Source organism: Fusarium subglutinans (genome assembly GCF_013396075.1).
Source record: "Fusarium subglutinans strain NRRL 66333 chromosome Unknown NRRL66333_c0000211, whole genome shotgun sequence".
Classification (NCBI taxonomy): Eukaryota; Fungi; Ascomycota; class Sordariomycetes; order Hypocreales; family Nectriaceae; genus Fusarium; species Fusarium subglutinans.
This window is the reverse complement of record NW_023502274.1, coordinates 38,684-60,827: the sequence shown is the minus strand read 5'-3', so window position 1 is coordinate 60,827 and position 22,144 is coordinate 38,684. Positions and strand designations below refer to the sequence as shown.

General features: G+C 45.4%; 11 protein-coding genes across 11 annotated transcripts; 3 read left to right on the top strand and 8 right to left on the bottom strand.

Moving 5' to 3' along the window:
- Window positions 1–927: 927 nt before the first annotated feature.
- On the bottom strand, window positions 928–1,927 carry FSUBG_11289 (rta1 domain protein; the record flags this gene model as incomplete). The annotated part of the gene is made up of 4 exons (XM_036675955.1): window positions 928–1,155; window positions 1,226–1,419; window positions 1,483–1,731; window positions 1,783–1,927. 4 exons carry the CDS (start codon window positions 1,925–1,927, stop codon window positions 928–930), a joined length of 816 nt encoding a protein of 271 aa, XP_036533249.1.
- Window positions 1,928–3,430: 1,503 nt separating this feature from the next.
- Window positions 3,431–4,523, bottom strand: FSUBG_11288 (uncharacterized protein; the record flags this gene model as incomplete). Its single annotated transcript, XM_036675954.1, has 3 exons — window positions 3,431–3,623; window positions 3,692–4,007; window positions 4,286–4,523. 3 exons carry the CDS (start codon window positions 4,521–4,523, stop codon window positions 3,431–3,433), a joined length of 747 nt encoding a protein of 248 aa, XP_036533248.1.
- Window positions 4,524–6,696: 2,173 nt separating this feature from the next.
- On the bottom strand, window positions 6,697–7,554 carry FSUBG_11287 (7alpha-cephem-methoxylase P8 chain; the record flags this gene model as incomplete). The annotated part of the gene is made up of 1 exon (XM_036675953.1): window positions 6,697–7,554. The coding sequence occupies one exon, from the start codon at window positions 7,552–7,554 to the stop codon at window positions 6,697–6,699; it is 858 nt and encodes a 285-aa protein (XP_036533247.1).
- An 806-nt stretch (window positions 7,555–8,360) lies between these two features.
- On the bottom strand, window positions 8,361–9,840 carry FSUBG_11286 (catechol o-methyltransferase; the record flags this gene model as incomplete). Its single annotated transcript, XM_036675952.1, has 5 exons — window positions 8,361–8,677; window positions 8,734–9,182; window positions 9,241–9,364; window positions 9,423–9,552; window positions 9,607–9,840. The coding sequence occupies 5 exons, from the start codon at window positions 9,838–9,840 to the stop codon at window positions 8,361–8,363; spliced, it is 1,254 nt and encodes a 417-aa protein (XP_036533246.1).
- Window positions 9,841–10,216: 376 nt separating this feature from the next.
- Window positions 10,217–11,524, top strand: FSUBG_11285 (mannitol 1-phosphate dehydrogenase; the record flags this gene model as incomplete). The annotated part of the gene is made up of 3 exons (XM_036675951.1): window positions 10,217–11,111; window positions 11,187–11,384; window positions 11,442–11,524. 3 exons carry the CDS (start codon window positions 10,217–10,219, stop codon window positions 11,522–11,524), a joined length of 1,176 nt encoding a protein of 391 aa, XP_036533245.1.
- A 1,051-nt stretch (window positions 11,525–12,575) lies between these two features.
- On the top strand, window positions 12,576–14,329 carry FSUBG_11284 (cytochrome P450 monooxygenase; the record flags this gene model as incomplete). The annotated part of the gene is made up of 5 exons (XM_036675950.1): window positions 12,576–12,913; window positions 12,960–13,302; window positions 13,422–14,045; window positions 14,099–14,188; window positions 14,234–14,329. The coding sequence occupies 5 exons, from the start codon at window positions 12,576–12,578 to the stop codon at window positions 14,327–14,329; spliced, it is 1,491 nt and encodes a 496-aa protein (XP_036533244.1).
- Window positions 14,330–14,524: 195 nt separating this feature from the next.
- FSUBG_11283 (uncharacterized protein) lies at window positions 14,525–15,872 on the bottom strand (the record flags this gene model as incomplete). The annotated part of the gene is made up of 2 exons (XM_036675949.1): window positions 14,525–15,483; window positions 15,548–15,872. The coding sequence occupies 2 exons, from the start codon at window positions 15,870–15,872 to the stop codon at window positions 14,525–14,527; spliced, it is 1,284 nt and encodes a 427-aa protein (XP_036533243.1).
- Window positions 15,873–17,086: 1,214 nt separating this feature from the next.
- Window positions 17,087–17,495, bottom strand: FSUBG_11282 (uncharacterized protein; the record flags this gene model as incomplete). Its single annotated transcript, XM_036675948.1, has 2 exons — window positions 17,087–17,379; window positions 17,429–17,495. The coding sequence occupies 2 exons, from the start codon at window positions 17,493–17,495 to the stop codon at window positions 17,087–17,089; spliced, it is 360 nt and encodes a 119-aa protein (XP_036533242.1).
- Window positions 17,496–18,144: 649 nt separating this feature from the next.
- FSUBG_11281 (uncharacterized protein) lies at window positions 18,145–19,086 on the top strand (the record flags this gene model as incomplete). Its single annotated transcript, XM_036675947.1, has 2 exons — window positions 18,145–18,373; window positions 18,428–19,086. 2 exons carry the CDS (start codon window positions 18,145–18,147, stop codon window positions 19,084–19,086), a joined length of 888 nt encoding a protein of 295 aa, XP_036533241.1.
- A 375-nt stretch (window positions 19,087–19,461) lies between these two features.
- Window positions 19,462–20,581, bottom strand: FSUBG_11280 (uncharacterized protein; the record flags this gene model as incomplete). The annotated part of the gene is made up of 2 exons (XM_036675946.1): window positions 19,462–20,175; window positions 20,540–20,581. 2 exons carry the CDS (start codon window positions 20,579–20,581, stop codon window positions 19,462–19,464), a joined length of 756 nt encoding a protein of 251 aa, XP_036533240.1.
- A 565-nt stretch (window positions 20,582–21,146) lies between these two features.
- Window positions 21,147–21,536, bottom strand: FSUBG_11279 (uncharacterized protein; the record flags this gene model as incomplete). The annotated part of the gene is made up of 1 exon (XM_036675944.1): window positions 21,147–21,536. The coding sequence occupies one exon, from the start codon at window positions 21,534–21,536 to the stop codon at window positions 21,147–21,149; it is 390 nt and encodes a 129-aa protein (XP_036533239.1).
- Window positions 21,537–22,144: the final 608 nt, after the last annotated feature.

Sequence of the window (22,144 nt, the reverse complement as noted above, 5' to 3'; positions counted from 1 at the left end):
ATGTGAGATGAATAGAAGTTTTGTCTCAAATTTGCCCAAATTCTGAAGGTGAGAGGCAGCGGTACCAAGAATTGCATCCATGACACTGATTGATTGGGTGGCTTGCTTCAACATCCAAAATGACCAGATAGCTTGAGTCTTGGTTGTTTTTTTTAGTCATGTCAATGAAGTGCTGCAATAACTGGAGTTCGAACAGGCGTTCGGGAAGTGATGAAGTTCGTGTATCGAAGATCTCGTACAATGTGAGACTGATCCGTGTCTAAACTGTCGGCTTAGGGCTTGTGATAGGCGTGGACTCAGTGCACGATTGCTTTTGCTTGGGAATGATCTCGACCGATTTTCCCGAGCTTTCTCTTGTCCGAAGCGTGGCAAAGTATTCGCAAAACGCGTCCCGTCTATGGCAATTTTTGCAGACTGGGCGCGTCTCGTCACACTTTAGATCGGTCAGATAGTGACTTCAAGGAACGTTACCTTAATTCGACTTGTTTTGCATGCCTTGCAGCCCATTCTCGACTTCCGATGGGTCCGACGCCGTAAAGGAACCGACGTTGCGGATGTTCTCGATGTCTCGTCGGCTTCAGTCATTTCTAACTCAGTTCTCTAAATAAAATCAATCAAAACGTTTCCAAGGGTTGAATAACAAATGTGGATATCGTTTGGCAGATGACTTTTTTCATTTTCATCCACAGCCAGCCAGAATTAGAAGTAAAAGAGAAAAAGGTTATTTGCTTATTTACTATGTTTTAATTAATAGCCCCTCAGCGTGGTGGAGCGTCCAAGCTCCCCCCTAACTTCAAACTCTGCTGACGCGTTATAACTAAAAAGCATCCTACTAGCACCGGCGGCTGTGCAGTACCAGGATATTGCAAGAATGCGACCTTGGTCTCCCAGAGTTTTGTAATTTCCCAAGATCATTTTCCCATTATCCTAACGGTTGCTAGCAGCGATTGGCTCTCTGCCCACGACCGTTCCCAGCGAGTGACCTTGCCAATATCCCAGAGGTTCATCGGCCTCTGAATCGGTAAGATTCTTTGATCTTGCATTCAAGAACTTCGAGGGGTGAAAGACATTAAACATAATGCTTGCAATAGTCATCGGGATAGCATCCAAGACGAGAAGGTAGACTTCTTTGGACTGGAGCTCTCCGTCGTGTCCCTGAATATATTTGATCATACGGAAAGAGAGAGCGAATGAGAATTAGCACGCTTGCCACGTAGATCAACACCAAAGACCTCTGCCAGTTAGTTCCAGAACTGGACATTCGACGTGTAGGATCCTTGAGAAATTGGAAATGAAATAGACCTGTCACAATGAAGAACAAGCCAAAGAACAAAATTTGTACTGTCAATCCGGCGATGATGATATTCTCTCCTGTCCTCCTTTCGTCTGGGGTGTTGGCATCGGCGAGCTTTCCACCACCTAGAAATAGTTAGCCAAACCACCTTCGTAACTGGAAATACAATATGAAGTGTCTCGACGCACCGATGCCTTGAAGCGCAATTGAGATGATGTCGCCAAGAAGAAATAACTTGGTCAACCAATTGGGCCTGATCAAGGAATGCTTTTCTGCCTTCAACATCCCGATCAGCCGACCTAGGATCATGTAGATTGACGCAGCATAGCACGTTGGTCCTAGAAGAAGTAGTAGGCTCTGCATAATATATGGCCCAAAAGTATAGTCCGGTGCCTGCTCAGCGCCAATGGCACGGCCAATAAATCCAATGGTTTCAACTTCAGTCTGTTAGCTAGTCAATAGAAACGCTCGATCCAAGGCACACTCACAGAGCGAGCCGACTAGGAATGGTATGAAAAACCAGGTCCTCGTTTTGAAGATCTGGAAGAGATGAACTCCTGACGAAAGGGCGAAAATGACGACGAAAAGGATGTTGGCAGCTAGTGAGGGCTCATATCGATAGTAGTTCACCATTATGAAATCGGTTGTAGTGTTAGGTTAAAAAGGATTTGAAGAAAGGTTATTCTGACTGAGATACTATGCGTGTTGAATTGCAAAAGGCGTTGCAGTGAGCAAGTCTGACAACAGAGCAGGAGCCTGCATTTTTATCAGCTGGTCTGATTAATGCATACACTCCCAGTCGGTCTCTGCACATGCAATCAAGCTCGTCTGTCAGTCCCGGCGCCACGATACTCTGCAATTATTATCCTCTTTATTGATTAACATACTTACATGGTGACGCGTTTGTATGTAAAGGTGAAGACAGTCCGTCATGCCGAATACGGCCAAACCGTACCGATCAACCTCTGATTGGCCATTCTCCCGCTATCTTATCAATGTTGACCCCGAATCCCGACTCACCAGCATGGGATGTCTTGGAGCTTGATGTCACGGCGGCGCGATTGAGGCCTCTTACCTACCGACCGCAAGTCTCACGGTCCAGAGAGGGCCTACGACCTATCACATGTTGATAGGATGTAGTGCTCCACATTGCTGTTTGAAGATTCCCGAAACCCCGAGAGAAAGGAGTCTCGGCACCTACCGATTGGTTCGCAATACGAGGCCCTGGTTCATTTTAGCTCCAAGTCTAGCTTCTTACTACTTTATCTACCTAGCATAATCGAGGATGAATTCAGAGGATATGGACCAAGTTCATTACAGGCTGTTTGTCACTTAGGATAGAGGTCCTCAGTTTTGTTGCATCGCCTCGCCTGGCCTGCCTGGTTGTCTCCAAGCCTCTTTCATGCATCCCTTGGAAACATATAAGGTATCAATCTCTTGCACCACAATTGCCTACTCTCGTTGTAAGACTGCTGTGGTGAATGTAATTTTTAAACCCATTGTGTTAAAGTCGAAGTGTATTTTCTAACCTTGTGACTGACTTACCTTTCTTGGCCGACGGATTAGAGCATCTTATATACCTTCAAGGCCAGCTAAAGAGTTATCTTTTAGGTTTTCCTAATATTAGCCTTTAGCTATAGTAATTAGTTATTTATTATAGTATAATATCTAAGTTATTAACTAGATATATTATTTATAGTTAAGGCTTGTGGCTAAGAGCTTAAATTAGTAGACAGAACTTAGTAATTTTTAAACTTCACGAACTTCAAGGAGGTCGTATGGACAGCCTTGCCATTGCAGATAAAGGTTTATTCGATGACTGCCATAGACGTAGGCATCGCAACCTTCAGGTATCTAGCCGTCCAGCAATATATACAATACGTAAAGAACCATAAGATTCCCCATCAAAAGCATGTAGGGGATAACTTTCCTAGGCGTAGTAAAGAAAGAAGCGCCTTTGTAGACCAAGCCCATGATCCCAGTCTCTGGTGACTCGTCATCTATTTTCCACCACCACCAATCATCTTCCAGCATGTCTTCGGGACAGTACCTCCTCAAGCGCATCATGACGCGAACCAGACGAAGGTGGTGCAGAGCTCCTGGTCCTGTCCAGTCTGAATATTTTCGCCTGTTTGTTCAGGTCGAGGATGGTTGATCCAGCGGTAGCTTTCCATGTGTCGCGTCATCCCAGCCAAGTTCTCGGGCTTCTTTCTCAACGTCGACAGAGCTGTCAGCAAGAGGAGGTCTCGGCTTTGTTCCCCAGAATACCTCTTCTCGCTTCTCCAGATCCAGAACGAATCGTATTGCTGACTTGAGGTTCGTTCTCACGCTGCAGACGGAGTTGTCAGATGGGTTATGCTCAGAGAGGACCCCTCCGTTGCGATGCAGGCTATGAACGATATAGGATGCTTGAGACCTTCCATAGACCCAGTTTGTACCAGAGTGACAGGGATATTATCGGTTTCTTCAACTGTAAAGCGCTCCGTCCTTGACACTTGCGTTTGGTGCACGACAATGAAGAGAGACTTGAACAGAGGCGGGACCTTGTGACTCCTGCTCAATGTTGTGAAGGGCTCCTCTTGCGGCTGCCTAGATGGCGGCGGGACAGGTAAAATAGGTAGTTCCTGAAGCATTTGAGATGTGATGCTCTTGAAGGCATCAGGCGAGAGACTTTGGACGATCCTGTGGTGGAACTCTGAGATATCGACGAGAGCTGGGTCAATATACGCAGTGTAGTGTCCAAATGAGATAGATTTAGCAATATAGCGGCCATACTCTATATCGGACTGATATGGCTTGAACCAATGACGGTAAAGCCAAGCATCGAGTCGCTCAATACACCGTTATTGCATCTATCCGCCTGACTTGCGTCGGGATAAAAGAGATACATCGCGACAGACTTGTTATAACAGTCTAGAAAATGTCGACGGTCATTGTAGTTTGTATCAAGTCACCACTCTACACTGTTTGAGCTGGCTGAAAATTTGAAACGCATGTACTCGCGAACGAAGAGTGCAGAAGTGTTCTCCCTGTGCTCTTTTTCCTTGAGTGCACGCAGCTGGTGGAGTATCTGGTCCCTGTCGGTAAATTGCCCGGGCAGCCCCAGAGCAGGATTCCTGTCAAGAAGGCGATGATATTCCTTGGCATCCGTGGCCATCAAGCGTCGACGTGTTCTCTGGACGACATAGTCCGCTTTCCGGGATTGGTTGGGATCGGGCTCAGAATCCATGATAAAGCGGTAATGTCGTGGGAAGGTAAAGATGTAGAAAAGCAGAAAACACAGAAATCATGGGCTAAAGACACTTTATAAGTAGAAGCTGAAAGTTAAAGCGTGGTTGAGTTTAAACTTAATTACCTAAAAACTCTTGTACTAAAGAGAGTAAAGATATACTTTCTAACTGATGATACCGAGCTTAAAACCAAGAGTCTACGGCAGAGAGGAAGACAGTTAAGCTCAATGTACCGAAATAAGCTCTTAGCAACAAGTCTTAACTGTAAGTAACATATCTAAGTACTAATAATGCTTAGTCTAAGATCCTTTAAATCTATACTAAATTATAGTAAGTTTCCCTACGGGTTTTTATCCCTTAGGGTCAAAGTCCTAAGTTTTATTACATTCTTCTATATTACTAAGACGTTCCTCAAATTATTGAAAATTCGCCATGACCACGTCACTCCTGTCCAATCTGCATCGGCAATGGCACGCGTGAGCAAGTTGTGGAATCATACCCTGTTATCTCGACATCGTGTTGGCAGGGCTCGACGGTTGTCTGCGTAACGGCGGTTTCGCGACAGGAAAAGAATCTATTAGTTAGAGAGGAGAGAGGAACTGGCGCAACGCTTGAGGAGACTGGTAACGTGCTATAAGGACAAGACTCAATGATTTCGAAGTGTGGGACTGCGCGCGATGTCATTCGGGTATCGCGGGATTGATGAAGATGAAAAACGGAAAGGAAAACATGGTTATTTACGTAGCCATGACATGTTCTTAAAGGTTGGAAGGAGGTTTTAGTGACATGGAAGGAGGTCTTCCTTCATGTGGGAAGATCCACCTACTAGAGAATTCTCCGCTAAATGCTTTCAATTGCCTTATGCGCTTATATACTCTGAGGCTGTTAAGATGCTCTCTTACACTTTAGGTACCTTAAATCGAGAAAATGCATTTTTTAAGCCTCTTTAAATCCCCTTAGAATTATTTCCCCTCTTAGCTTAGACTAGGCCTTAATAGAGACCTAAAAGGGCTTAGCTATAATAATAGTACTACTAGTATATACTATTACTAGATTGAGGTTAATTTCTATATAGTTTCCTTACTTATCCTTTAAAGTAAATACATTAAAGGCCTAGAGTATTTTAAAAAAGATAGTAAATAGAGGCAGTATACCCTAGATTACTGCAGGCACCTAATAATAACCCTATTTATATAATCTCTTAGCAATCTATATTACTATATAAATCTAATGTCTAAAGCTATATATATAATAATATTATTTATTTTTATCTATAATTCTAGTATGGTTCTGTACTAATTTTATTATTTTATTATAGTAGTTAGGGTTTAGCTTATTAGGACGTTTAACTTTATTAGTATCTATATAAAGCCTTGTAATATTAGTAATAATAGCAGTCTCCTTAGGACCAGTTTCCTGTCGTTCCAGATATCTAAGTAGTAAGTTAGTAAGTTATTATGTAAAGTCCAATAGCCCTTGACTCGTTAGGTAAGCTTTGGAATATCTTGAAACAGGTAATTCACTAAGCCAACATCCAAAGATATGCCATCATACAACAGATAAGATTCACCACCATATTGAGGGATTTTTTTTAGCTTCACGAATATCTACCCAATACATACAATCTGTCCTCAGCCTTGGCTTTATAGAACTCCTGGTGCCGTGAGCCATGGAAGTGTGGGGTACTGTATCATGGAGTCCCTCCACAAACACTAAGACGGCTCTGAAAACCCAAGTATACAATCCCTTCGCTGTACATCGATTCAGTCAAGACGCCTCAGCTTCCAATAAGATATGTCGCAGATGCACATAAGGCTAATGGAATTGGAAGGCAACCGTTGGCCGTTGCATGTCATTTTAATTCTCACCAAGTGCAGGATAGCCTATTGATCATTGCTGTTAACTGCCGCTGGTCCGGCAAAGCTGGAACTTTTGTATATTTCGTCGCCGAATATGGTGATGAAGGAACATTGATGATACTCACAAAGTTCAAGCTTGCAGGAGTCGATCCCGGCATCATCAACAATTAACGTTAAACGGCCGCAGCACGTTTCGAGCAATTCCGTCCCAGGGCGAGTGAACGTTAGCCTTTCTTACAAGAGGAAATTAAATACGATTTGAAGAAATACTAGATAAGGAAAGTGCTCATTCGACTTATAACAAGGAAACAGTTCATCCGCCAAATACCATGCCGCGTACCTCAATACTGAATCGCCCTTCAGCATTTTCTTGAGTCCTCGGGTCCCTAAATGCAGTATGTGGGGTTTTACAAGCAGTTCCGGAGCCTCCTTCCAATGAATCGCTATCAAAGCACTTGAGTAGTATTCTCTCGCGGTCTGTCATGCCGCTGAGGTAGTACCAGGCTTGGCTAGACCTGTGTTTTATGAGGCCTGCTTCTCTGACTAAGCTTCCATCCATGTACCGATGTTGTATGGGTACCACATCGGCGTTATCGAATGTCGAGGCGGATGCAAAGGCGAGTGGATATGACTCTAGTGGCTTTTTGTTTAATGGTCGCCACACGTTGACAATCCGGTAGCGGCCTTTCAGGAGGCGGTCTGCCTCTGTGGGAAAGAATTGTCGTACACGTTGAATAGCATTGTTGGTCGTGTGATCGATATGGACCCTAGTCAAAGGTCGATGCTGCGCTCCTCCCTCAACTTGGTGGCGCACAGTGTGGTCATAAATGAAGATCTGGAGATCACCTGGCAGTCTTTCCGAGATCAATTGTTGGACCTCTGGATAGTAATTCACCCTGATAGACTCATCATCCGTGAAGTCTATTCCCTCAGATGGCGGGGACGCATCTGTTACAATTTGGAATGCGTCACGGTCTAGGCTGAAAGTGTTTTCAGAGTCGCGGATATCAGATATAATGACATCTACGCTATTGTCTGAAAAGTTGAATTTTGGTGCAATGCCGTCTTCTCTGCTAACGACGAAGTAAGGCTCGGAGCCATTGGCTGGAGCTTCATAGAAGTTTAATGGAACTATGACATCCCCTCGAGGGATTTTTGTTGTGCAGGACATGTTGTGCAGAGGCAAGGTAAAAGACATTACCATGCCCTGAGAGAAGAGCCAAGTATGGGGCTGGAAAGGAAGAGTATTCCCTCTCTAATTAGAGATTTTTACCTTAATATTTATGCTAGTATTAGGATTATTAGATAGTCTCGTTTTCTAGCTATTTATCTTATTATGCAATTATAAATTAATGTAAGTTGTTTCAAAAAGACCTTAGGCAACAAGGTTCTTGTTTATTCTTGTTTACTGATCTAATAAGAGTGTTATTTTTAGTCAATAAACCCACAGCAGATACTCACGTCACGCGCCTTAGACGTTGTTGTTTAACTGGATGATTGCTAAGTCTATTGTTATCTGGCGCATACGTGTTATTATTTTACTGGCAGGTGTAGGTTTGAGGAAGTCACATTGATAGCCTAATTGTCTTAAGTAGCGCGCCTCGAGTCTACGCTACCAACTAGTCCAAGCAGGGCAAAGTAAGGCGGTATTAATTATGAAAGGGAATTTGAAACAGATCTCCCTTCTTACTACCAGGGAATAAACCTGAACACTAAAAAGTATCATGGGACACGAGACAAAAACACGTTGCATTGCGCATTCAGACGTCACATAATGTAACGAAAGTTATCAAACAAGGCTAATCACACTGATACGGGCTATATGAGACATGGCACAGTACGTTACCCTATAATTGGTTTATATTTGAGACAACGAGGCTTAGTAAAGATAAGTGAGACACGGCACAACAATATCTAGCCCTATGAGGTGCCGCTTCTGTACCCTGCACTTGGGGAAAACCTTTAACTTAACTTGGCCTAAGGCAGTTCACACTCGATAAGACACTCATCCGGTAGGTCTAGCTTCCAAATCTTGCTAACGTTCAGACCTGCCTTTTCCTCCAGCAACTTCAGCCAATCGGATTCACTTCTTTCCTGTGAGCAGAACATAGTCATCATCATAATGTCTCGCGCCGTTGTCTCCCAAGACGCATTAGTCGTAGGGACAACTTGCTCGTGGATGAGAAGCCTACTATAACCCTGTTTCATAGCGTGGGTAATGTGACCGAGAATGATCTGGCATACGTCGTCGGGCCAGTCATGGAGGACGGAGTGCATGTAGTATGCACGGGATCCTGGGCTTGTCTCAGTTGCTGTAGAGGTACACCTGTTGGATGGATTCTCTTCTCACCTTTGACGGGCTGCTCTGTGAAAAAGTCATGTTCCATAGCGTAAAAAGTTGGATGCATCTTCTTGACCTGGTTGATGATGGCAGGGAGGTCTTGGAGGATTAACTGCCCCGGTACATGTGGGTAATGATGTTTCAAGTCTCTGAGATCCTGACCAAGACAACCGCCGATGTCTACCCAAAAAGGTGCGTTGGCGGCTGTTTCGGCACCTTCAATCAGTCGCTGGTCGATCGGATATCGGCCAGTTGATATCCACGGTGTTGGATGATAACCGACCATGTGGTCATTGAAGTGCGACCCGTAGCCTTGAGTCTGAACCCAAGAAAACATATCCTGATCTGTTTTATACGCATACATCAAGGCAGTATCCTTCGAGTCAATGGGGTTCCTCCATCCGCTCTTACGAGAGTACTCGTGGAACTTGAGCGAGGCGGCACCGGTAGTGCAGGTCCTACAATTATCGTCAGTGCCATAATCATGTTGTAGGTGACATCAGTGGACAAACTCACAGTCCGATTAGTCCGTTGCCAACCGTAGGGATACTCAATGATTTTGAGAAGACGGTGGGCTGATACTCATCAGGTCCAGTTTCGTCAATGTAACCCATAGCACCTAAGTGGCGCAGCAAACGAGCTTGTAAATGTACGTTAGATGAACCAAGACCTATGTGATAAGGGGCTGATCAAGTTACCGAGGAGAACAGGGTCTGCTCCAATTTCATTGGCCAATTCCTGGACAGTCTGTGGTCTGTCGCCATTTTTAACCATAGCTTTCCACAAGCCGCTGTCGACGCCAAAGGCAAGAGCTCCGATAGAGCTGGTCTTTTCACAGTTCAAGGATAAGTAAAAGAATCGTTTGAGCTATAACAGACATACCATTGTCCAACAGTGCCTCAGAACTGTCTCTCGAGGGGTTTCAACAGCTGAAGTCAGAGTCCTCAGTTTGACTAGCAGCTCTTGCCGAGCATTCAGGCTTCCGGCGGTGAAGGCATCGGCAGCTGAGACAACGTCATGGATGAGCTGAGGAACTGCATCGGGGTTGCAGGGCTTTTCGACATCTATGCTAACATGACCGTCGGGGGTGCATTCGGAAAGGCCTGTTAATTCCATGGTTTGTGTTCGCGACTTTAAACCTGAGCCTAAAGAGGGATAATGAATTAGGATCTAGTATGACTCTTTTTCAGGGATACAACTTGTCCAACTCACAGTTATTTATACTTGTGGACCAACAGAAGTGATTACGATGGGGTCCAAATGAGGCTTTTGGAATAGGGAGAATTAGTTCACCTAGTAATCTGGCATTTTTTCATGTAACAGTTACTTATGAGCCCGCCCAGGCGTGTTTCTATCTTAATAAGAAGTCAATCATTAGTTGCATTTGCCCAGAGTACTAACAGTTCTCTATATTAATGTGAAGCTTACAAGCTGCAACTCTACACCATTTGCAGCATCTGCCTCTACACAAGCATTCTTGATCTTTATTACAATGAGCACGCCCAAGCCACTAAAGGTCGCTATTGTTGGCGGTGGAATTAGCGGAATCTGCCTTGCCATCGGCCTCCTTGAACAGCCTCAGTTAGAGCTGACCATCTTCGAAGCTTCGCCCACGTTCACTGAAATTGGGGCTGGACTGGCACTTGGGCCCAATGCTCAAAGAGCTCTGCAACTGCTATCTCCTGAGGCTGAAGCTGCATTCTGGCATTTCGCCACTGGAAACTCTTCACCCGAGTTCAACAAGACATGGTTTAACTTTCGACGCCAAGCTCAAGGCCATGAAGATGGTCTGGAGCTTGGATCCATAGAAAACCAATCTGGACAACAAACCGTTCATCGGGCAAAGTTCCTGGATGCACTCATAAATCTTGTCCCCAAAGACAGGGTACAATTTGGAAAGAGACTACTACGAATCTCTGACCATGGTGCATATACCGTGCTGCACTTTGCAGACGGGACGGCAGCGAGGACTGACTGTGTGATTGGAGCCGATGGTGTTCATAGCACCGTGCGCAAGTACCTACTTGGCGCCACATCACCTGAAGCAACGCCAGTGTTTTCTGGGATCGTCGCCTATCGCGGTTTGATTCCCATGGAGATCGCCAGGCACTCCTTGGGTAAATACGCCTCTGACGCGTACTTATGGTGCAGCAGTGAAGGGATGGTCATGAGCTATCCAATCAACTCTGGCCAAGTTGTCAACGTGGTTGCAGCGTGCTACAGAGAATCTTGGAACGAGAAGTTGTATGTGCTTAATACTACATTGGAACAGATGAGAAAGGATTTTCAGAGTTTTGAGGGTATACCCCAAGAGATTATCAAGGTATATCCTATCGCCATGCCTTCTTTTTTCGATGACCCTCGACTGACATTTGATAAGCTATTAGGTAAGCCCATGATATGGGCAATGTTGGAGCATCTGCCAGCAGCACAATACAATACAAAAAATGTTGCCATAATAGGCGACGCCGCTCATCAAAGCCAGGCAGCTTGTATGGCCATTGAAGATGCAGCTGCGCTTGGAATTCTCTTTAACAAGACATATTTCAAAGGGGATGTGTCTGAGGCACTCTCAACATATGAGAAAGTACGTCTCCCGCGGGCAACAAAAGTCCAGGCAGCTGCTGCAAGGGCGTCAGAGAACATCAACGAGCGAATCGGTAAGTCAAACGTGTCCTGGAGAGCTTATCACTACAGGAGCACTGACTTCCAATTAGGATTCTCCAGTAATGTCGAGAATCCAATATATAAAGTAAAGAGTGAGCAGGGGAAACTTACCATTGAAGAAATGAATGCGTAAGACTATAGCTCCATTTCAAATTCTTTGTCTAACAGATAGTAGGTACGATATGCACATGGACATCAGGGAGATAGTGTCCAAGAAGACGGGACACGCATTCTCATGCAAGTATATTCGTGGCTTGCCTATAGGTCTTAAGCTGTCGAATGGATTTACTGTGGGGGAGGGCAATTGTTTTTCTGACTAGAGTCTCTATTTTACCGGTATTCGGTCTGTCGTTGTTGTATATGGCCTACCCTGTGAGCCAGATGCGTCTTTTGCATTTTGTAGCTCAGAGTTTACAATACATTGAACTTGGGCATTTTGCTCCAAGCTTCGCCAACTGGAGTTCCTTCGAACCTTTACAGCTCTACGGAGTATACATAATTTTCTATAGGTGCGGTGCAAAAGAACAGAGCGGGGTTTCTAAGACAAAAGGACGCTTTTAGTTAGGAGCATTTTCAGACTTCCATTCATGTGCGTTATCGAGTGTGATTGAGTAGAATAAAAAAAGTCTTTCGATAGCTTCTGCCGCTTAGCTGCCCGGGAACTGAGCCAACGCCTGAGCCAACAACTGAGACTTGCAGCCGTGGTCACATCAGGCGCGCTAATAGTCAAGTCACCCCTTCTCGCGACCAAAAGGTGTATACGCACTGAAATATCAACGTCATCAATCACGAGGCCGCTACAAGTGTCTCAGAGGAGCTCGGAGCAGGTTGACCATGGGCTGCTGGCATTCGACTGTGATATCGCCAGTTTGAATATGCTACGAAAGGGACATGGGCTTTCAGTTTATGCATATATACATATTCTCCACAGAGACACGGATCGTTATCCCCCAGAAGCAAGTATTGAGCCGCTACCTAGGTCAGATCTGGCTCTCCATATCTGTCCTACAATAAATGTTATCCGTACTACAAGATAAAAAGGAAAAAGCCATACGTCAACGATTCCAACCGCTTGTGTATCCTCGTGTCATTTAGTAGAATGTTTGTCTCTTTACAACCTGAAAAAAGGCAGACAAGTCTGGCGATCGTATCCTCGCTAATTATTTCCAAATCACAGAGGCAAAATGCGCTGGGAATTCCTAGACAAGCAACAGGCAGCGCTGGTTCTGGCCCTCGGAATCACTTCTATACTGATTCATCATCTGTTCTCTAAATACTACCGACTGTACCACATCCCCGGGCCTCTTATCGCAAAGTTAACTGATCTCCATCGCTTCTTTTGCGTGCGGTCTGGCTTCATACACCTCTATCATGCCAAAGCCCACGAGCGATATGGCCCCGTTGTGCGTTTCGGGCCTAATATGGTTTCGGTCTGTGATCCAGACGCCATCCAGATGATCTTTCACAAGAGGAATGGATTTGACAAGGCATGTGGTTCCGATTTCACTCAAAACCACTTTAGGTGCCATTATCTGACCAAAACAGAGCAACATGTATCGTGCCTTTAGACCATGGACCCCTGATGGCCTGCTGCTCTCCGTCTTCACTGCAAACAACGACGAGAAAAATCGACGGATGAAGCAGCACATCGCCATGTACTTTTCTCTTTCATATGTCGTATCAACGTTCGAGAAAAGAATCGACAGGACAATCAACATGTTTCTCAATCAACTCGCCCAACAGTTCGTGGCCACAGGTGCGAGCTGTGACTTGACACAATGGTTCAAGTTCTTTTCCTACGATGCCATGGGTCAAATGACATTTTCTCGCGCGTATGGATGTATTGAGCATGGGAATGACTCTATTGGTATCATCTCTGATGTCAAGAACACCATGCTTGCCATTGGACCTGTAAGTCACATGAGCATAAACATAATCATGATTCAATGAGGCTGAGCTGTGAGAAGATGACGCAAGTTCCGTGGCTCGATTGGCTCTTGCACAAGAATTGGCTACTTAACTCAATCAAGCCCGAACCTGTTTCTTGTCTCCTGATGTACGTGTTGAAACGTATTGCAGAGCGTAAAAACAACCCAACGAAGTTTCACAATAAAGTCGACGCCGGTCCTGACCTCAACAGCGATTTCCTTGGCTATTTCATACAAGCCCAGGAGAAGGAATCCAACGAGGTACCTCCTCGGTTTCTTTCAACATGGACCTTGGCCAATATTCTGGGAGGATCTGACTCGACAGCCTCTATGCTTCGGTCAGTTGTCTGTTTTCTTGTGGAAAACCCTGACGCATTGCAAAATGTGCGGGATGAGCTACAGAACAAGCAACGAGACGTCACAGGTTTCTCACTGCCTGTCCCAAAGTGGAACGAGCTACAAAACCTCCCTTTCCTGGATGCCTGTATCACCGAATCCCTTCGACTCGACCCCCCATTTGCCACATCTCTAGAACGGATTGTTCCCCCAGGAGGCATGACAGTCTGTGGTCATTTCCTTCCAGAAGGTACAGTGGTAGGTATGAACCCATATACCACGAATCGTTACAGACCAACTTGGGGTGAGGACGCAGACATGTGGCGGCCAAGCCGCTGGTTGGAGGGTGATCTGGCGTATAAAAGAAAGCTAGAGGCCAGTTTATTAAGTGTGAGTTCCGTGTGTTTCTGTTTAGATACGTTCAGTATCTAATTATCATTTAGTTTGGGGCTGGTACGCGTACTTGCCTTGGCCAGAATGTTGCAATGTTTGAAATCAAGAAGCTTGTAGTAGCTCTTGTTATGAAATATAATGTAAGTTTAAATCATATCATCACTAGCAGGCACTGATGGTTGCAGTTCAAGCTTATCAAACCCCGAGAAAAGAATAACAAGTATTCTTGGATCATAATGCCAGAAACTGTTGAGGCAACAATCAAGTCTTCCGCGAGCTAGTCAAAACAGCTAAGTCTCCAGTATCTAATATCTTCTCTTCAAGATCAAGTCTATTATGGAATGGGGTATGGTTGACCTCACGATACAAAATCCATTTCTCAATGGGAAAGTACGCACATACTGTTGTTCCGTTCTCGGGTTGGTAGTACCTTAGCTAAACGATACCAAAACTTAAAGCAACTTGAATGAAAGCCATCATAGGACTTGAAGAGCATTTTGCAAAGCCACCTTCTCATCTTCCTTGCATTTTCTCATCTCCTCCTCAAGTGCCGGTCGGAGTTTCTGCCGCACTTCCTTCCAGACAGGACCTCCCTTGTCTGTAGCAAGTTGATCGAGAAGAAGTCTGAGAGTAAAGGGGGATCGCGGAGTCTTTAGTGTTTCTACCAAATTGGTCACCATTGAAAACATTGCAGCCTGATCGGTCAGGTCTTCGCGGGTCACCTTTGGTGTTTTCGAGTCCCTGATTTGCGCTGTCAATATATTTCGCCGTTCACGCAATGCCGCTGATGTGGTGTCTCGAGTACGTTGCTTCTTTTCCTCGAACCTCGACGGGGAGATGTGTTTGTTGTTGCGGTAGCCATCGAGGTTAGTCCCCAAAGCGTAGGACCTGCGGCTTGTAGCAGCCATGTTGTCATAAGTCCCTTCCATGGACTTGGTACGTGCCTCGACTTTCTGTTTCACCCCAGTCGGAATATGGGAGCTGTCGGTAGTGTCTGTTGGCTCAGCCCGGGGTATGGATCCCATCTTCCACGTGCGACAAAGTTCATGCTCGTATTTTCGCTGCTCCTCCAATGACACAGGCTCCTTGTTCGAAAGGCCAGACATGGCGGGTTCACGTCCCATTGGGCCAGTAACCGCAGGCCAAGAAGTCGCTTGGATGGCTGGCTGAGCCTTAGTAGCGCTGAGAGTCCAATCTGGGGCTTGATAGGTCTTTTCAGGCCTCAAGGCCTGTGACTTCACTGTGTCAGACTCCCATATATTAGCAACCTTGGTGGATGAAGGGCCAGACGTGAATGCATGTGAGGTTGTTCTGCGCGGAGTCCAAGTTGATTCTCCAGCCATGATCCTTTGTACCAACAGGTTAATAAACGTCTGACAATTTCTGTTGAAGACGCTATAGCTTTCGTAAAGCTCATGTGTACAAAGAGTAGTGGCTGCGATAATAGTTAGTAATGTTAAAATCTATGCAACCTCTTTCGGCTATGGGCAAGGACCTACTACATTGGACAATTGATTCATTGTCCCAGCTTGTGAATTTCCCCGTCTTCTCATACTTGATGCCTCCTTGCGGCTCGGTTTCTTCACGCTTTTGTCGTGTACGATGAAGAACAATGATCCCGCCGTCTGAGCTCCGTCCGAGCTCTACACAGAGTCCTTGGCGTGTTTGAACGTCTTCTTCAGTCTCGACGTATATCCCCCAATGCTGAACTGATGAGGTTGGGATGTAACGCCCGAGATAAACAGGACCGGAGACGGGGACACCTGTCCCAGCTGGCACTGTAAATATCGTAATATGTCGCCATATGATTTTCTGGGGCTCCATCTTGTTTGTGTTTGACTTGACCGATGACTTGTGATCTTCTTCCTAGTTGGATACTCTAGACAGCATCTCTCCCTCGTTTATTAACCATCCGTCAGCCAAATTGCGGCCCAAAGTTGTACAGGGCACGCCATTGGGCTTCCATCCAATCACCGATGCAGCGTTCCCAGACCTCAAAAGCTGTTAAATACAACAGCCTGATTCCACAGATGCCTCAGGCATAATGACTGACAGTGCGACCTTTACCTTTTGAATCAGGCTCTACTCATAGAATCAGATTACAATAACAATTTTCACACATACAGAATAAAATGTCGTGGACTGAGATAAACAACATTCTTCGGTCTTGCATGGCCTATATTGGGGACACAATTCGCTCTCTTTCGAAGTTGGCCACCAAAACCGTCGAGACGGGCTACTCACCTTGGGGAGTCTGGGAATGCACAGCCAAAAACCTGCTCCAAGCGCCACAGTCACATCGGAGCGAAGTCTTTCAACATTTCCTCCATACCAAGCAACGAGAGCTTGAAATAGTAATCATATCTGTATGTGTCATCCGCCCCAACAATCAGCTCACATAATCTAAGTATTTTCTGATTATCTAGAGTGTTCTAGTTGCTACCCTCGTCGGCAACTTGATGTCGTGGAATTGGTTCCCAGTTCCTCCATGTACTGCAAAGATCGCCATGCTTTGCGCACTTATCCATGCGCTTCTAGGCACCTCGATTGCCACACAACAGTTCCTGATAATGGCTCAAATCTCAATCAGCCCACACCGTGACAAGGCATTACTATGCGCAATTCTCGGATCAGATCCTGGCAGTTGCACTTCTCCATTGCCTCGGCCCAAGCGTCTGACATCGTTCTCTTGGCAAGCCCCTACTATGCTACTAGGGAACAGCATAGTATTTTTGCTGGTCGGCATTTCGATCCACATATATGACGCTGCCCAAACTGCTGGAAAATGGGGGGCTGACATAGTAACAGCGCTTTGCTTTACTATATCATTGGTCTTTGCAGTCACCACATACTTTATTCATTGGATCGTACTATACTGGGTGGTTGATACTGAGCTACTGGCCTAACGAGGGTGTTCACTATTCAAAGAAGCTATTCTATGATATACATAGTTAAGCTTCACTTTCGGCGTCACGCTCCTCGATGCCGTCATCCTCCATCTTCAAGGTGTAAGCCCTGCCATATGCATTCTGGGGATCTCACTTTTTGAATCCATCATCCTTCATCTTGAGGGTATAGAACTTCCTGTATGCATCCTGAGGGTCACGCTTCTCGAAACCGTCGTCCTTCATCTTCAAAGTGTAGGCCTTGCCATATGTGTTCCTCTGAGGCTCACGCTTGTCAAGATCATCTTCCAAGATGTACTTATTACCATAAGTAGGAGGCGAAATAGGATTTGCCTCTCGCTTATCAAGGTCATCATCCAAGATGTACTTATTAGCATAAGTAGGAGGCGAAATAGGATTTGCCTCTCTCTCAGCAATTTCATTGCCTAACCTAAAGGTTAACTTGTATTGCTTGCCAGGCATAATCTGACGTACCGGGAAGAGGGCTTGCAATTGCAAAGCTGCAGAGTGCAGCGGTGCTGAGGATCTGAGAGAACTTCATTGTGGCTTGATTTGCTAGAAACTGCTGTACTGTGATACTTGTTTCTTCGTGAGCTGGATCTTGTAGGGGATGATTTCAGTATTAAATACAATACTTTATCGTCTACTCTTTCGCACAGCTCGTATATTTGTTCAAATCGGGCACTACTGGGAACGGAAGGTCTTTTCGTTGCGGGGTAGATAAGGTTCGAATATCCAACGAGATGCATTGAGTGGTGGACCTCAACAGAAGTTCTCGTAACGATACGTCACCACATATCTTGTTTTGGTGTAGGATGGTGATGCCAGAGTCCAAAGGCATCGCGTCAAGGGAAGACGTCTTACCGGAACTCGGCATCTGTCTCCAAAAGTACCCACTTTGATATCCTCTTGGGAAACCCGACATCTGTCTCGGATTGCTGTGCCGGATTGATCGGCATCTTACACCAAAAGTACCTTTGATATTCTGCTTGCGGAAGGTGGTTTAGTTTTGGCCCCCAGATTTGGTGATGATAACAAAATGCAACAGGGCATCGGTGATAAAGCAATCCCGTTGCTCAATTTTCAGCTCATCTCTCATAGCATTAGTCTTCTGCAAAACTGAGAGTCCTGGGTTATTTCTAAGCCTCTCAGTCTGCTCTCCGACAGGTTCTATGAACATAGCCAAAGTCATGTCATTCAAAGAAGACAGAGGCTCTGATGAGAGTCTTCTGGGCAGTGAAAGAGAGAGTGATGAGATCGAATGGACTCGACCAAGCAAGCGACAAAATTGGAGAACGCGTGCTTGGGTGGTTCTTAATCTTCTTCTCTTTCTGATTTCTCTCGGTCTTTTCGTCGCTGCGTCCCTCAGGTCCAACTCAGAGTCGGAGATGGATTACATTCGCAAGATTTCTTTTTACTGTGAGCTTCTCCTCTTTCGCTTCGATGTCAGTCCTTGACTAACTTCTATCGCAGCACCTGTCCTGGACTCCATCAACTTCAAGATGAGACCTATTGAGACAGAGGGTGGCTTATTCGAAGCAAAGAACCCTTCCAAGTGGCGCAACTCCCTCAAGCCTGATCCCGAGGTTGATGAAGCATGGGAAGATCTTGAGATCATCCGTGTTTTCCCCATCACCGAGACCGAGGTTCGTCGACTGGGCAAAGACCCAGAGCTCCTCGTCAAGTTCCCCGAAGAGTATGGTCTTGGTGATAATGCCTACATGGCCCAGATCGACATGTTCCATCAGATCCACTGCCTCAACCTTCTCCGGCATCTGGCTTGGGCTGAGTATAGCCGCAATGGCACGGCAAAAAAGCCTTTCAGCGACTTGCACTGGATTCATGTGAGCCATTGCACCGACATATTGATGCAGAACCTCATGTGCAATGGAAATCTGGACATCATCACCTTCAACTGGGTTGAGACTCAGTCGAATCCATTTCCAGACTTTGCTGTCAACCATCAGTGTAGAGATTTTGATGCGATATACGAATGGCAGGATAAACACTCAGTGCCAAAGGAATGGGGACGGAATGTCACTCGCCCAGCTGGCGCAAAGCAGATCCCAATCAGCGAAGAGTATTATCGCATATATGGGATTGAGAAGCCTCAGGTATCTACAACACCATAGTTACACAAATAGCTTCAATTTATGTTCCTTTCTCAGCAAGCATCGAGAGTTACAGTGCGTAACCGTGTACTCACTGCGCAACATCAGAAGCATCTGATTCTCTAAGTTACATCACCTAGAATTCTTTAAGTACACTTCGCCAAAATAACATTAAGTAGTGGAATCATAATGATCTGTTTTAAAGATAGAGTCTCTAGAGTATATACCTGGGTGCTTATCGCTGAAGCCTTAATAAAGAATTCAGAGATTTCCCAAACTGACCTACACCTTTTTCGACTGACATGAGCCCCTCTGACAGCCTGAACATCAAGTAATATTGTCCGGGAGGTTCTTGATCCAATATGGCTCAGTTCCTTAGGCATGAGCCTTAGCTGTTCATCGACATCCGGTTCGCTTCGAGCTCAAACAGACCTTTCGGTGTCCCCCATTCTGTGGCGAAGAACCTGACACAAACTTGCAACATCCAATCCTCCTCTCGCACTTCTCTTCAATCAGAATAGCCACGGCGTGTGCTGTATTATACGTGACATCTGGAGCAGAACGATAGGGTCCAACCCTCAATCTGCAACCACCATGAATAGCGGCAAGCCTTGTGTCTCCTATGTTTATCTTGCTCTTCAGCATATTACTCATGAGCTCCTGGCAATCCGATTGAAACGCGAGATAGTTGGCTCGGTCGCAGTTTATCTTGAACGTAGCACGTTTGGCAAGGTTCTCGTCCGGAGTTGCGTCCACAATCGCCTTGGTGAGTTCTGAGTGGGTATAGTCGTTGCTAGCACTGGCGTACAAGGCAATAGCTTCAGCGTATTGAACAGGAGCATTGACCTTATAGCCGGCTGCATCTTCCTTGACGATATCCAAGATGGTGTCATTTTTATCTTCGGTGATACCATCCTGGACGCCTCCCTCCATGTGGAATCTGGCCCATATCGCATCGCCATATCTCTTGCTCCGGATAGCTTCAACGTATCTGCTAGACCAAGGCTCGATTAATGGCCATATGGACGTGTTTTGAAGAACATCGTTGATGGGGATATCCAAAAAGAGCTGTTCTGGCAGATGGGAGGAGTTAGTCTGTGCAACAGCATGCTGTGCACCCAGTAGAAGAGTTAAAGTCAGAATTCGAGAAAGCAGCTTTAGGTTTGAATTGAATGATGATGATGATGATGGTTGTTTGGCGACTTGGACAAAACCATGAATTGGTTCATTCCAACCTTTTTATACCGGGGCAGCTCTTGACCAAAAAGCAAGACACTTTCCTTCTCGGCTCACTTGTGCCACACGACAAGGGCTCATGGTACTGAATGTGATGATATGTTGTTGGTTGTTAGTTGCTCATGAGCTTTGCCGCAATCCTTCGGCCAGGATTGAGATGTTGGCTCTTAAATAACAAGGGTAAGTATATCAGGCAGAGAACGTAACAGAAAGTCTTTTGCATCATAATCAAACGCACACAAATAAAAGCACTATCATTATTGCGGCTTGGCGTCAACATGTTAGGGAGAGTGAGATATGTTATGCGAATGATGGGTTACCTGTTTCATCGGGTTCTTGTCAAGATTAAGCATTCAATATCTAGAGCTATCTGTACTGCTTCGATTGGCCTTATCTTATCCAGGATTGTTCAATCTATGACCGTATTTAGTCACATTGGCAGGGTCAATACGAGACTTAACGTGCCATCTTGACATTAATGCCATAAAATTTCAAGACTCTGTTGGTCCTCATAATGTGTTGGTTATGATTTCTGTGCACTAGCCGCGATCAGAGGCCTTTATTACTTCGTCCGATTGGCTGAATTAGGCACGTGCAATCCTCAAATGCCGACACATCCGAGTTATCGTTCTTCTGGGTATGTTTTGTAAGTTATGTGCTCCTCTTTAACGCTGGCTTTTGCGACTGGGCAAGGGCACATCCTCGGATTTGATGCTATGAAACTATGGGTCGTTCAGACCCTTGTACATACAATGATTCCCTTCAAAAAGTCCAATGGGTAATCTGGCCTTCCCTGCTCACTCACACCGCCTCTTCTTCCCTTCTCTATCTTCTTCTCTACACTATCAGTCTCGAGGCTCCATCCTGTCAGTATCAAAGATGATCTTGATGACCTCTGGGTGCCCGTCTGCACCACTAGTCGCTCGGTAGAGCTCCAGAGCCTCTGCCCATAACCCTGGTTCATTCGTCTTAGCTTCAACTGCATCCTCCCTGATTTGATCAAGGATCGTGATATCAGGATTTGGGCCTTGGCCAATGATAACGCCGTTTTCTACCCCTCCATCGATGCAGTAGCGAGCCCAAATTGCGTCCCCGTATCGTTGCTCTCGAATCGAATCGATATACATTGTCTTCCATGGCTCGACAAATGTCACCATTGTCTGTGTCAGTACTTCATGGATTGAAATATCAAGGAACAACTCCTCTACTGGGCGCATGATATCCGGCTTGCTCATTTTGTACTTGCTTTGTGTCAATATGCTACAAAGTCCAAGAAAGGGATATAGCCTGCAATAGTCAATTTCGTCAAGAGCTAGGATTTTGATGATAGCCGATGAGATGGAAATAGATACTCACGTTATTAAGATAGAAGACTAAACCACACGGAGAAGGGCAATGATAGAATTGCTTGAGTAGAGAGATTGACGAGATGGTGGCGATGAAATAATTCCTGGGGCGGCGGGGGCTGTTGCTTTTATCTTAATGGAGGCTGTAAGGCAACGGGCTGCAGTTGGCGAACTGGCAGGGGTTGTACTGTAATTGGGCTAGACCTCTTAACATACCATACCTTGCTTGCCACAACCTTATAAGGCTCATGGCTCACATACTTACTTAAATGCCTATGTTTAAGCTAGAAGTGGGCTTCCAAATAGAATCGGTATATATAAGCAAGTTTTCAAGTCCTAGAATAGAATCATGCTTTCTTACAAAATAAGCATAATGGTAGAGTGGATGTTACTTTTCTTACGAGCGGGGTACTCACTCCGTTGAAATGGGTGTGACAGCTAAGACATAAAAATAAAATAGATAAAGGCTATAGCTTCTTTATGATACTTATAATCTA